Source organism: Hemiscyllium ocellatum, chromosome 6, assembly GCF_020745735.1.
Source record: "Hemiscyllium ocellatum isolate sHemOce1 chromosome 6, sHemOce1.pat.X.cur, whole genome shotgun sequence".
In the NCBI taxonomy this organism is placed as follows: domain Eukaryota; kingdom Metazoa; phylum Chordata; class Chondrichthyes; order Orectolobiformes; family Hemiscylliidae; genus Hemiscyllium; species Hemiscyllium ocellatum.
In genome coordinates this window covers 19,577,104-19,589,667 of record NC_083406.1, presented here as the reverse complement: position 1 = coordinate 19,589,667, position 12,564 = coordinate 19,577,104, and the positions used below count along the sequence as shown (strand labels likewise).

Genomic DNA, 12,564 nt, shown 5'->3' with positions numbered 1-12,564 from the left:
CTCCAGACAAATGCATTTTCGTTTGGTCTTTAGCTTTTAAGTCTAAGAAAAGAGATTGTCATCCTGAGCAAAGTCTACAAATCACACTGGACCACAGCAGGCAAAGAGGCTAGCTGACAGAAGTTTTCAAAGTTGACCAGGATCTGTCAGCTCTCACTGGAAGACCAGTTGAATTGTGACAGGGAGGCATGAAGATCAAGCTTGGAAAACCTTTAGTGTTAGGTCATGTCAGGGTGGCACTTCTAGGAAGTGTTCAGTCTACTCAAGTATTTGTCTTGCACTTGGTATGCATTTCCTGAACGTGATACAACGACTCCTTCCTGCAATCCACCAACACCATTTCGTCTTCGACCATCACATCCAAGTGACACCAATTTAAAAGGATCTTTGATAATATTCAAGTTAATAGTTTGATCTCATATCTTACATAGCTCACAGCTCAGAGATGAATGGGCGCTGGTTTATTGTTCCTGTGCTTATTCACTCACTTATCTCTCCCAGCTTCCAAAAATCGCAGGCCCTCCAATCACCCCAGTCCCTGAGCGTAACTCTCTCACATTTTGACATGTCCCTGCCTCAGCCCCATTCATACCTCACTGCCCCCAACTCACTGAATTTAGCTATAACCTATCTAAACAAACAGGGTAGAGCCGATTAATGTGTCTCTTTCCTCCTCTAATGCACAGTGTGGTGATGCAGGAAGAAACTTACATTTCTATAGCACAACCTCAAAGCTTGCCAAAGTCTTTCTAAACACGGATACAAAGACTTAAGTTGGTATAGGGTCTTTCAAAACTTCACCGCTTTCAAACATTAGAAGTATGGCCACATTTGTAGGGTAGGAAACATAGCAGTCAGCTTGCACAGCAAGATCCCACAAACAGTACTGTGATAATGACCAGATCATCTTTTCCAGATAATTGAAATTGTAATCACTTAATAGATAAGTGCCACTGATAAAGTTATTTGAGCAAATATTAGAACTATTTTACAGATCCATTTTAGTGTACAGTGTAATAATTTGATAAAATGTGGAAGAAGTCTCACCCTCATGGTTACACTGATCGCACTGTTCATGTTGCCCTTGTGCAACCATCCTTGTTTAGTGATCCCTCCTTTCTGTGAGCCAAGAGAAGCTGTATCCTACATTAAAAAGAATTGTCACATAACCAATTCACAAAAAATTATATCAGAAACTTCAAAATATGCCGAAATTCCTCAACATCAATTTCAACAAGTGCACAACACCATCGAAAATGGTGTTGACCAGATCAGAGCATCCAAATTATTAGCCTTCTTCTCTGAACTTGGTGGTCACGTTTTAATATAGCAAGCCACCCTTCAGGAACACGGTGAGGTACTCTTCTTCTGAGGCAGTCCTTCAGAACTGAGGATGACTTGTTTCCACTCTGTTTCCGAGTTGGCTGATAGGTCCCTTATGAGAGATGGCTGTGGAATTGACAGCAATATACTGGCATGGACTGAGCATTGGTTAGCAAACCGGGAAAATGAAGTATAAAAATAAACGGATCGTTTTTACAGTGAAAGGTGGCGATAAGTGGGATACCACAGGGATCAGTGCTCGAGTCCCAGCTATTTAACAACAATTTATATGACGGAAGATTTCCAAGTTTGCCGATGTCACTAAGGTTGGTGGGATTGAGAATGCTGAGGAGGAAGTAACAAGGCCCCCAGGCGATTTAGTGAAAATGGGCAAATACATGTCAGATGCAGAAAATAGTGGATACATATGAAGTTATTCAGTTCAGTAGGGAAATCAGAACAACACGTTATTATTTATATGATGGTAGATTACGAAATGTTAATGCACAAAAGGACCTTGGTATTCTTGTACATTTTTCAATGAAAGCAAGCAGTTAGCATCTAAATCAGGCAAATTAGCCTTCATTGCAAGAGGATTCGTGTACAAGGAGGTCTTACTACTGCTGTACAGGGTTTTGGTGAGATCACGCTGGAGTGATATGTGCAGTATAGTCTCTCTAGCTGAAAGTGTGTTGTAGGAAAAGCGCAGCAGGTCAGGCAGCATCCAAGGAGCAGGAGAGTCGGCGTTTCAGGCCTGAACCCTTCTTCAGGAATGAGGAAAGTATGTCCAGCAGGCTAAGATAAAAGATAGGGAGGAGGGACTTGGGGGACACACTTTCCTCATTCCTGAAGAAGGGTTCAGGCCCGAAACGTCGACTCTCCTGCTCCTTGGATGCTGCCTGACCTGCTGCGCTTTTCCAGCAACACACTTTGAGCTCTGATCTCCAGCATCTGCAGTCCTCACTTTCTCCTAGTTTAGTCTCCCTACCCAAGAGATGAGATATATTTGCCATAGAGTCATTCACCAGACTGATGTCTGGGATGATGGGTTCATTGCATGGAGAGAGATTGGGTCGGCTGGGTGTGGACTCACTGGAGTTTGAAATGAGAGAGAATCTCAGTGAAGCATGAAAGTTTGACAGGGCTGGATGATCTGGAGTCAGGGATGATTTCTCCCCTGTCAGGGCTGATCCAGAACAAGAGGCCATGGTCTCAGAATAGGCAGTAGGCCATTTTGGATTGAGGGGAAGAGGTTTCTTCACCTGGTGGTGATGAACCAATGGAATTCTCGACTACAGAAAGGTGTTGAAGTCAAACCACACATAGCAAGGAAACAGATTTCTAGACATTAAAGGTGCCAAGGGATTATGCGGTAGTGGGGGAGAAAATGGTATTTTTAGACAAATCATATTAAAAAAAAATCAGCGAGGGGATTGCTGAACTGTGTGGCCTACTCTTGAACCTATTTTCTGTGCTGCTACTCTGCCTTCCATGTGACTCCAGTCACATAGCAATGCAGTTGACTTTTTGCTGCTCCAAAACTGCCCAGCAAACTTTTGAGCTGTAATAAAGGCCAATTAGAGATGGGGCCAAGGTCACACACATCCAAATACTAAACATTGTTTTTTTTGAAAACAGACTATTGCTGAAACATTTGCTTTCTCCATCGCAACACCTTTTCCATCAACCACCTTTTCTCCTGAATATAAATTGTCCTGTTCGCATGAAATTTGGCTAATCTTGTCCTTAGAAGTACAAGAGTAAAAGGTTTGACATCATTTCTCTTTCAACAACAACGTTCATCATACCCAAGCCTAATTCTGATCACAAAAAATCACAACAGTAATTTTGGGCCATTATCTTCCCTCCTCTCTGACAAGGTCCATTGTGATTGTAATATCCATATCACCACAAAGGGAGGTATTTAAAAGTATTTACAATATTTCAGAGCGGAGTATTCCGCCATTCACAGAGTCATACAACACCGAAACAGTCCCTTCGTTCCAATATGTCCATGCCAACCAGGTATCCCAAACTAAACTAGTCCCACTTGTCTGCATTTGGCCCATACGCCTCTAAACCTTTCCTATTCATGTGCCTGTCCAAATGTCTTTTAAATGTTGTAACTGTATTTGCATCTACCACTTCCTCTGGCAGTTCAGTCTGCATTATGAACCACCCTTTGTGTAAAAAGGTTGCCCCTCGGGCCCTTTTTAAACCTTCTCCTTTCATCTTAAAAATACACCCTTTGGTTTTGAACTCCCCTATCTATGGAAAAGACCTTGGCTATTCAACCTATCCATGTCCTTCATGATTTCGTAAACCTCTATAAGGTCAGTCCTCAACCTCCTGTATTCCAGTGAAAAAAGTCCCAGCCTGATCCAGTCTCTCCTTAGAACTCAAACTGTGTAGTCCCAGCAACAGCTTGGTAAAGCTTTTCTGAACTCTCTCCAATTTAATAATATCCTTCCTTTAGCAGCGGCATGGTGGCTCAGTGGTTAGCATTGCTACCTCACAGCACCAGGGTCCCAGGTTCAATTCCAGCCTTGGGTGACTGTGTGTGTGAAGTTTGCACATTCTCCCTGTGTCTGTGTGGGTTCCCTCCGGGCGCTCTGGTTTCCTCCCACAATCTAAAGATGTGCCATGCTAAACTGCCCCATAGTGTTAGGTGCATCAGTCAGAGGGAATTGGATCTGGGTGGGTTGCTATTCGAAGGGTTGGTGTGGACTTGTTGGGCTGAAGGGCCTGTTTCCACTCTATAGGGAATCTAATCTCAAACAGAAAAACCACAGTATTCCTGAAGAAACCTCACCAATGTTGTGTGCAACCTTAACATGATGTCCCAACTCCTAAGCTCAATGGTCTGAGTAAATGAAAGCACATGTGCTAAATGCTAAATTAACCACCTGTGACACAGTTTTCAGAACATTATGTCTCTGAACCCCCCCCAGGTCTCTTTGCTCAACATTACTAACCCGACCATTAATTGTAAAAGTCCTGGCCGTGTTTGATTTACCAAAATGCAGCACTTTGCATTTCTCCAAAGTAAACTCCATCTGCCTGTCCTCAGCCCATTGGCCCAACTGATCAAGATCTCTTTGTATTCTTACACAAGCTACTTTGCTGTTTACTACACCACCAATTTTGGTGTCATCCACAAACTTACTAACCATGCCTCCTAAATTCTCATCCAAATCATACAGTGAGGTTATGGCTGATCTGTGTCTTAACTCCATCTGGTTGCCTTTGTTTTGTAGCCCTTACCCAACAAGAATCGATCAATCTTAATTTGAACTTTTCAGTTGATGTTCTACAACTTCAGAGAAGAAGGTGAAGTGCTTCCTGCTATTGCCAGTGAGCAACCCGTTTTCCAATTTTCTGCCCCTTGTTCTGGACTCCGCCAACCAGAGGAAGCAGTTTCTCTGCTTGAACTGAGATTGGATCTGGAAACTTCCTGATCTATACTGGTCAGAAATACAACACATGTTGTATTTGCTCAGTGAATGAGACAGGAAGAGTGAAAGGCCGTCATGCTCAAATCCTGCCACACGAAAGTCTGGCAAACCATCTGTCACGTCCTCCATGAAAAAAAATTCTACCATGAAGTCAAGTCATTTGTGTGGCTTGAATTGAAAAAAACCAATCTGTTCACAAAGCACTGAAGCTTCTGATTTCATTTACAAGGGGTTCTCAACTTTTACTTAGTGACTAATCCTACAAACTCTGCCAACAGAGGATTGGCTGATGATCAAAGTGTTGCTTTTCAAGATTTAAAGTCATCAGTTTTTTTAAAAAAGAAAATTCAATATTCCTTCATTTTAGCATGTTCAATAACAGGCATGCATTTTACTATCTGCAAAAGCTAAAATGTCTGATTTAGTTAAAACCAAGATCTTAAAGAAATTATTCCATATAAAGCCAGAGGCAGGAATAAGGAAAATGAGTCATTTAAGAGACAGATACAAGATTAGCCAACCAATTAAACAATTTATTTTACACTGAAGTAGAATCTAATTACTTGGAATTCAGCAGGGTTTTTCCCCTCTTTTTCTGGCACCAAAGGTTACAACCTCTATTAAAGAAACCTGAATCAGAAAAAAAGGTTGCAATAAATTTAACCCCAACCCCAAACTTTCAATTTTCATTTTCTAAAATTGATTGGGAGATTGGAGCATCTTAGTTCCCCATTGCTTTTTCCATTGCAGCACTCCAGCCAATAAGAGTCGATTCACCAACCAACAACCGCCCTCTTCTCCTGACATTTTAAAAAATGTGACTGCTTGAGATTTGGCATTCATATGTCCGCCATGATGACTGCACAACAATAACCTTCAGCAACACCTTTCTTCTTAGCAATAACTGAGGGAGAGTTGAATGGAATCAAGAATGCTAAAGCACTGTAGATGATAATCACTTAAATTTCTAATCTCAATTATGCGCCGTTCCATTGGTTCCAATGCAAAAGTAAGAGACAGCTTAGAGAACTGAGCCAACATTCTGCCCCTGACACAGTGCCCTTTACCAATTACATTCCCACAATGGGAGAGCTATAATAAAAAGCAAAGGCTGTCAGCCTTTCATTTCTTTTTCTTACACCCGGAAGTTACTAGTTAGTCCTGAGATCAGTGCTCAAATGATAAGAACCTTTTTTCTCCCCAGACCTCCCCAGATATGGGCGGCACGGTAGCACAGTGGTTAGCACTGCTGCCTCACAGCGCCAGAGACCCGGGTTCAATTCCCGACTCAGGCGACTGACTGTGTGGAGTTTGCACGTTCTCCCCGTGTCTGCGTGAGTTTCCTCTGGGTGCTCTGGTTTCCTCCCACAGTCCAAAGATGTGCGGGTCAGGTGAATTGGCCATGCTAAATTGCTCGTAGTGTTAGGTAGGGGGTAAATGTAGGGGTATGGGTGGGTTGCGCTTCGGCGGGTCAGTGTGGACTTGTTGGGCCGAAGGGACTGTTTCCACACTGTAAGTAATCTAAACCTAGTTTACTGCGTAAAGTCTTGGTCTCCACATTTAAACAGGGATAAGTTTACACTGGGAGCATTTCAGAAAATCTGCAGTCCTCACTTTCTCCTCCGCAGTTCAGTAAAAGTTTACTAGGTTGATTCATGGGATGAAGAGGTTGTCTTCTGAACAAAGCCAGAGCAGCTTGGGTCTAAGTTCATTGGAATTTGGAAGAATGAGAGGCGATCTTAACGAAATAAAACATTTCGAGGTAGTTTTACCGAGTAGATCCTGAAAGTTTGCTCTCCTCATGGGGAATTCTGGAACTTGAGTTTCAGAATAAGGTGTTTTCCCAATTATGAAAGTGTTCAGAAGGAATTCCTCGGAAGATGATGAAATCTTTGTAATTCTCTTGCACAGAGAGCAACAGAGGCTTAGTCAATCAGTACATTCAAGGCTGAGTTATACAGATGTTTGAGGCAGGTAGGAAGTGCAGCTGGAGTCATCAGCCATGATCTCAGTAAATGACAGTTCAGTCTTGAGGGGCTGAGTGGTCCCTCTAGCTCTTATTTCATGTGTTCAATTGAAATTTAGAACCTTAGAGCACAAAAGGTTATTCTACCCCTTCTATCTATACTAACCGCATGAAAGGGACATCTAATTAGTCTCACTCCCCATAGCCCCTGCCATTCATTTTCCTAAAACAAGTATTTATCCAACTCCCTTTTGAATGTTATTCCTGAATCTGCTTGCACTCTCCTTTCAGACAGCATGAACTAGATCATAGCATTTCTCTCTGTAATGCAAATCCTGCTATGGTCCATTGCAAGTTCCCCTCTAAAGCACACATCACTTTGTCTTGGATGATGTATATCACCATTCTTTCACCATTACTGTGTCAAAATCCAGTAACTCCCTCCCCAACAGCCTTGTGGGTGTCTCTACACCCTAAGGACTAAAGCATTCAAGAAGACAGTTCACCACCACCTTGTCAAGGGCAATTACAGATATACAATAAACACAGGCCTAACTAGTGACGCCCATATTCAATTAATGAAAAGAAACAAAAATACAGGCCAAAATACTATGTGTCTTGCATGTCATCAGGAAGGATACAGCACAATGAAGAGATCAATTCTAATAAAACAGGAGTACCACAGGGATCCGAGACACTATTGCATAAAGTACAAACTGAACTTACAAGATGTGCTGAATGTAACTGAATAGTTGAAAGTTACAATACCATACTCATATTATGCAAGCTTCACATAATTTGGAATGGGAGTCCCTATTTCGTGAATGTCTCAGAATTGGAAATGAAATCTTCTCAATGCAAGATTTTGTTTTTCTGCTCAGGTGCACAGTTCCTCAAAAGGGGGATAAACAATCACAATGTTCCCTCTCTTTAGTGAAAGATTCCAGTCCAAAGGAATAGGAAAAGCACATTCAGCTTCCCGAACCGGTTTTGCATTGAATGGGTCATAGCTCTTCCATATCCAAACTGCATCCCTCCGCCTTTGCTTCGTATCCCTGAATACTCTAGTCTTGAAAAATTACTATCCAGACTTAAATTAATTACCTGAGCTAGCATTTTGTGGGAGAGGGTTCCAAACTTCCAACACCTTTTGTGAGAAAAAGTGCTCCCTAATTTATTTCCTGAAGGACCTGGCTTCTGAGTTTTCGAGTCTAAGACTCCTGCAAGAAATCGTAAAGTATCTATCCAATCAATTGCTTTGAAAATCCTAAAGAATCAAGTAAATCACCCCTTAGTTTACGCATTCTAAGGAATACAAAGTCAAAAATCACATGACAGCGGGTTATAGTCCAACAGATTTATTTGAAACCGCAAAACTTTCAGAGCCCCCGCTCCTTCCTACAAGCCTAGGTTGTGTAGTCTCTCCACATAACCTAACCCTTAGTAAACTGGAATGTTCTGGTGAATCTCCGCTACACTCCTTACAAGGTCACCGTGTTTTTTTTAAGGTGGGATGCACTGAACTGTCTACACAACTGCTATAATCAAACTCTATAAAGTTATGGAACATCAGTTCATGGAACAAGATTGTAACACCTTATTGGAAATTAGTTCAAAGTCCTCAAGACACATCCAATAATTTACAATTTATGATGGGAAACATTTCAATAACTTCCTTTGGGATGCTTGCAGTTCCTGTAGCAGTGAAACACAAATGTGTTTGTATTGCTTCTCAGTTGCAGCTGCATTCATATGACACCTTGAAGTGATAGATAATCAACTTTTCTCCTCATGTGTAAAACTGTACTGTGCAGATCAAAAAATCAGGTCCAATGACAATGCCTTGTGGAACAACAAATCAGTCTTAAAGACACATACATTGTTAATCCTCAAACTGGACAGCAAGCTCAAAAGATTAAGAAACACCATGGTCTGTGAATCTCTGGAACTCGCTAGTCAACTTGTATAATGACCTGAATCATTAACATGCCTTTATTATTCCAGTGAAATACAACCCATTGAGTTCACAGCCCCCTTGTCCCTTGTTATTCAGAGAATTGCTAGGATTTGCACACTAATTGATCATTAAATTCAGTGCAAAAGGAAGACACAATTAATCGAACAAATGTCTTTTTATTAATGTGAAACTGTTAATGCAATGCCAATCTGTCAGACTTCTCTGGAAAATGAACGTATCATTTGTGGTGCTGTTGTAGTGCCCCTACTACTGGGTCTGGAGGCATAGGTTCAAGGATTAGTGGTGCTGGAAGAGTACAGCAGTTCAGGCAGCATCCAAGGAGCAGTGAAATCGACATTTCAGGCAAAAGCCCTTCATCAGGAATAAGGTTCAAGCCTCACCTTCTCCACAGGTGTGTAAAACAGGTTGCTAAAAGAGAAATCTTAAACTGTGGAGTCTCACGCCTGTGAGGTGATGCATGTTTAAGATTTTTATAATGGCAAATTTAAAATGCTTTTGATTTCTTTTTCATTTCCTCTCTTTCCCTTTCTCACTCTCTTAATCCAAGCTTTTTTTTCCTCTTTGCTTTCTTTCTGATTTTACATATATCTATTTCTCCCAATTCCCATCTCCGTCATTTCTACTTTTCCTCAATTCATAAATTTCATTGGTACAGGAAACAGACTGTGGACTGGTGTACACCCGAGTGAGGTCCCTGATGTTCTGTTACCCTCTGTGTGCTGTTAAGAACACACATTCTGAACGACAGACAGAAAATAAAGGAGAGGGAGAAGTCTAAATAGGCAAAACCACAACATCCACCATCCAACCCCAACCCTTCTGGAAAGTTTGTTTCATTGCATTTGAAGGAGTTGGCCTTCTTCTTACCTTTTTTATCTTACATGTTTGTGAGCCTGTGAAACTAAATCATTGATTGAAATGAACATGAGTTTTGGTTAAAAAAAAACTACCAACCACTGCAACTCAATTTAGATCTTCCCAAATAAATCAGAATAATTAAATATTGACTACCTCATCTTTATCAACATCTTCATCAACTTCAAAAACGTGAACTGGAAGTTTTTCTGGTCTTGGTGCTTTGCTGTAAGGAAACAAACCAACAAATGCATAATAATGTGGCAGTCATAAAAACAACAGCCTTCTTCAAAAAGCCAGCACTAGATTTTACAAAAATAAAGCAGAACTCGGTTAAAGAAAACTTGGCATTTATATAGTGCCGATCATGACCCCATGGAGTCAGAGATTTTCAGCCTGGAAATAGACCCTTCAGTCCAATTCATCCATGCCAGCCAGATTCCCTAAATTAATCTAGTCTCATTTACCAGCACTTGGTCCATATCTCTTCCCATTCATATTCCCATCCATATGCCTTTTATATGTTGACTGAAAACAACAAATGGTGGAGATCACAGTGGGTCAGACAGCATCCATGGAGAGAGACCTGTCTGACCCACTGTGATCTCAAGCATTTGTTGTTTTCAGTACAGATTCCAATATCTGCAATAATTTGCTCCTGCCTTTTAAATGTTTAATAGGACCAACCTCCACCACTTCCTCTGACAACTTGTTCCATACATGCACCACCCTCTGTGTGAAAAAGTTGCCCCTTAGGTCCCTTTTAAATCTTTACCCTCTCACCCTAAACCTATGCACTCTCGTGAAGAAGGCGTTTGGTACACTTTCCTTTATTGGTCAGAGTATTGAGTACAAGATCTGGGAAGTCATGTTGAGGCAGTGCAGAACATTGGTTAGGTCACGTGGAATATTTCATGTAAATCTAGTCACCTTTCCAACAGAAGGATGTTGCAAAACTTGAAAGGGTTCAGAAAAGTTTACAAGGATGTTGCCAGGGTTGGAGGATTTGAGCTATAGGGAGAGATTGAACAGGCTGGGGCTGTTTTCCCTGGACGTCTGAGGCTGAGGGGTGACCTTCTTGAGGTTCATAAAATTATGAGGGGCATGGATAGGGTAAATAGACAAGGTCTTTTCCCTGGGGTCAGGGAGTCCAGAACTAGAGGGCAAGGTTTAAAGTGAGAGGGGCAAGATATAAAAGAGACCTAAGGGGCACCTTTTTCACGCAGAAGGTGGTGTGTGTGTGTGAAATGGGCTGTCAGAGGAAGTGGTGGAGGCTGGTACAATTGCAACATTTAAAAGACATTTGGATGGGTATATGAATAGGAAGGGTTTGGAGGGATATGGGCCGGGTGCTGGCAGATGGGACTAGATTGGGTTGGGATATCTAGTCGACATGGACGGATTGGACCGAAGGGTCTGTTTCCGTGCTGTACATCCCTATGACTCTAGTTTTGGACTCCCCTACCCTGGCTATTCACCCTATCCATGCCCCTCATGGAATACTCCTTTTAAAGTATAGTCACTGTTGTCATGTAGAAATCACAGCAGCTAACAACAGTACACAACAAGCTCCCAAACAACAACATGGTACTAACAAGGTAATCTGTTTTGTGATGTTGGGTGAGGCATTAATATGGAACACCTCTGCAAAATAGGTGATCTTTTCCCTTAACCTGGGAGCAGAGCTGAGGTCTCAGTTTACCATCTTAACTGACAACATAACACTCCCACAGTTACTGCATTGATTTGTCAGCTGAATTGGTTGTGCTCAGCTCCTTCGATTAGACATGCACTTACAACCTTCTGACTGAGAGGCAGAGCACTAATCAAAAATTCTGTTTTCCCCCTCCATACAACCAAAATTTTGATACAACTAGATGCTTATTTAATCAAATCTGGCATGTTAGGTGTAGTGGTCTTTTCCAGCTCTATAACTTATAAACCTTAAATTTATAAAGGTCTTATAGTTGGGCTGATTTATTTTCTCCAATGGCATTCCAGTATGTCACACCACAAAATATCAAAATATATTCAGTTATGCCCTCCCATTTTGTTTTCTTAAGGTTCGTGGCTAATTTCACAATGTTGAGGTGCAACCTAGTAGCTCTTAAATAACTGCAGAGTGACCTGTCTGACATATTAACCCTGTTGTAACATAGCACAAAATATGTCCTTTTGCTCTTATAAAGTGCACACCAGAACATATGGCCTGTTTTTACACTGTCCCCCCCCCCCATTCTGCATGTCAACTGCAACAGATTTAGTAGAAAGTCGATGTGACAGTTAACACATACATTTCAACATGGGTGTTAAACCAGATTTGGTATCTTTCTGATCATGTCCGTTATGTTCTTAGCAAACATCTGAACAACCATTTGCTGTTATCTTCACACCAAACAACAGTGACTGGTGTCGAGAGTAACATGTCAAATTAGCAACAAAAAACTTGCATTTATACAGCAGCCTTATCTCAGTAAAACATTGCAAGGTGCTTCAGACCAGCATTACCAACAAAATTACCACACAGAACCACATTAGGAGATATTAGGAAATGTGACCAAAACTTGGTGAAAGAAGTAGGTTTTAAGTTGAGTCCGAATGGAGGAAAATAAGAGGTAAAGCTGCAGATAAGCAAAGAGATTAAAGAACAGAATTTCAAAGTTCAGCTGAGCTTACCGGCACAATGGTGGAGCACACAGATCTCTCGAGGGGAATCTACAGTGACTGCGGAGGCTGAGACCAGGTGAGTTTGGTGGTGGGGTTCAATGTTAAACAATCCTGAGAACTTTAAAATCACAGTCTTGCTAAATGAACAGCCAAAGCAGGGTCAGTAAGTACAGATAGTGAACTGGACTTTATGCCATTTGGAATAGGACCACTCGTGTCCTGAATGAGTTTCCTTATAGAGTGTTGAAGGTGAGAGGTTGGTTAGGAACTAATTGGGGAAGACAAATCGAGAGATAATAAAGACACAATAATACAGATGA

At 41.4% G+C, this 12,564-nt stretch overlaps 1 protein-coding gene across 5 annotated transcripts in view; it reads right to left on the bottom strand.

Moving 5' to 3' along the window:
• LOC132816381 (dedicator of cytokinesis protein 9-like) overlaps positions 1-12,564 on the bottom strand; it is a 349,182-nt gene that overhangs the window by 154,867 nt on the left and 181,751 nt on the right. For all 5 annotated transcript variants that reach the window (XM_060825856.1, XM_060825860.1, XM_060825855.1 and 2 more), the window contains exons 5-6: positions 9,734-9,803; positions 1,048-1,143 (exon numbers count right to left, since the gene is read on the bottom strand). In XM_060825856.1, the coding sequence (XP_060681839.1) occupies positions 1,048-1,143; positions 9,734-9,803 (166 nt within the window). The remainder of the gene's footprint in view (positions 1-1,047; positions 1,144-9,733; positions 9,804-12,564) is intronic.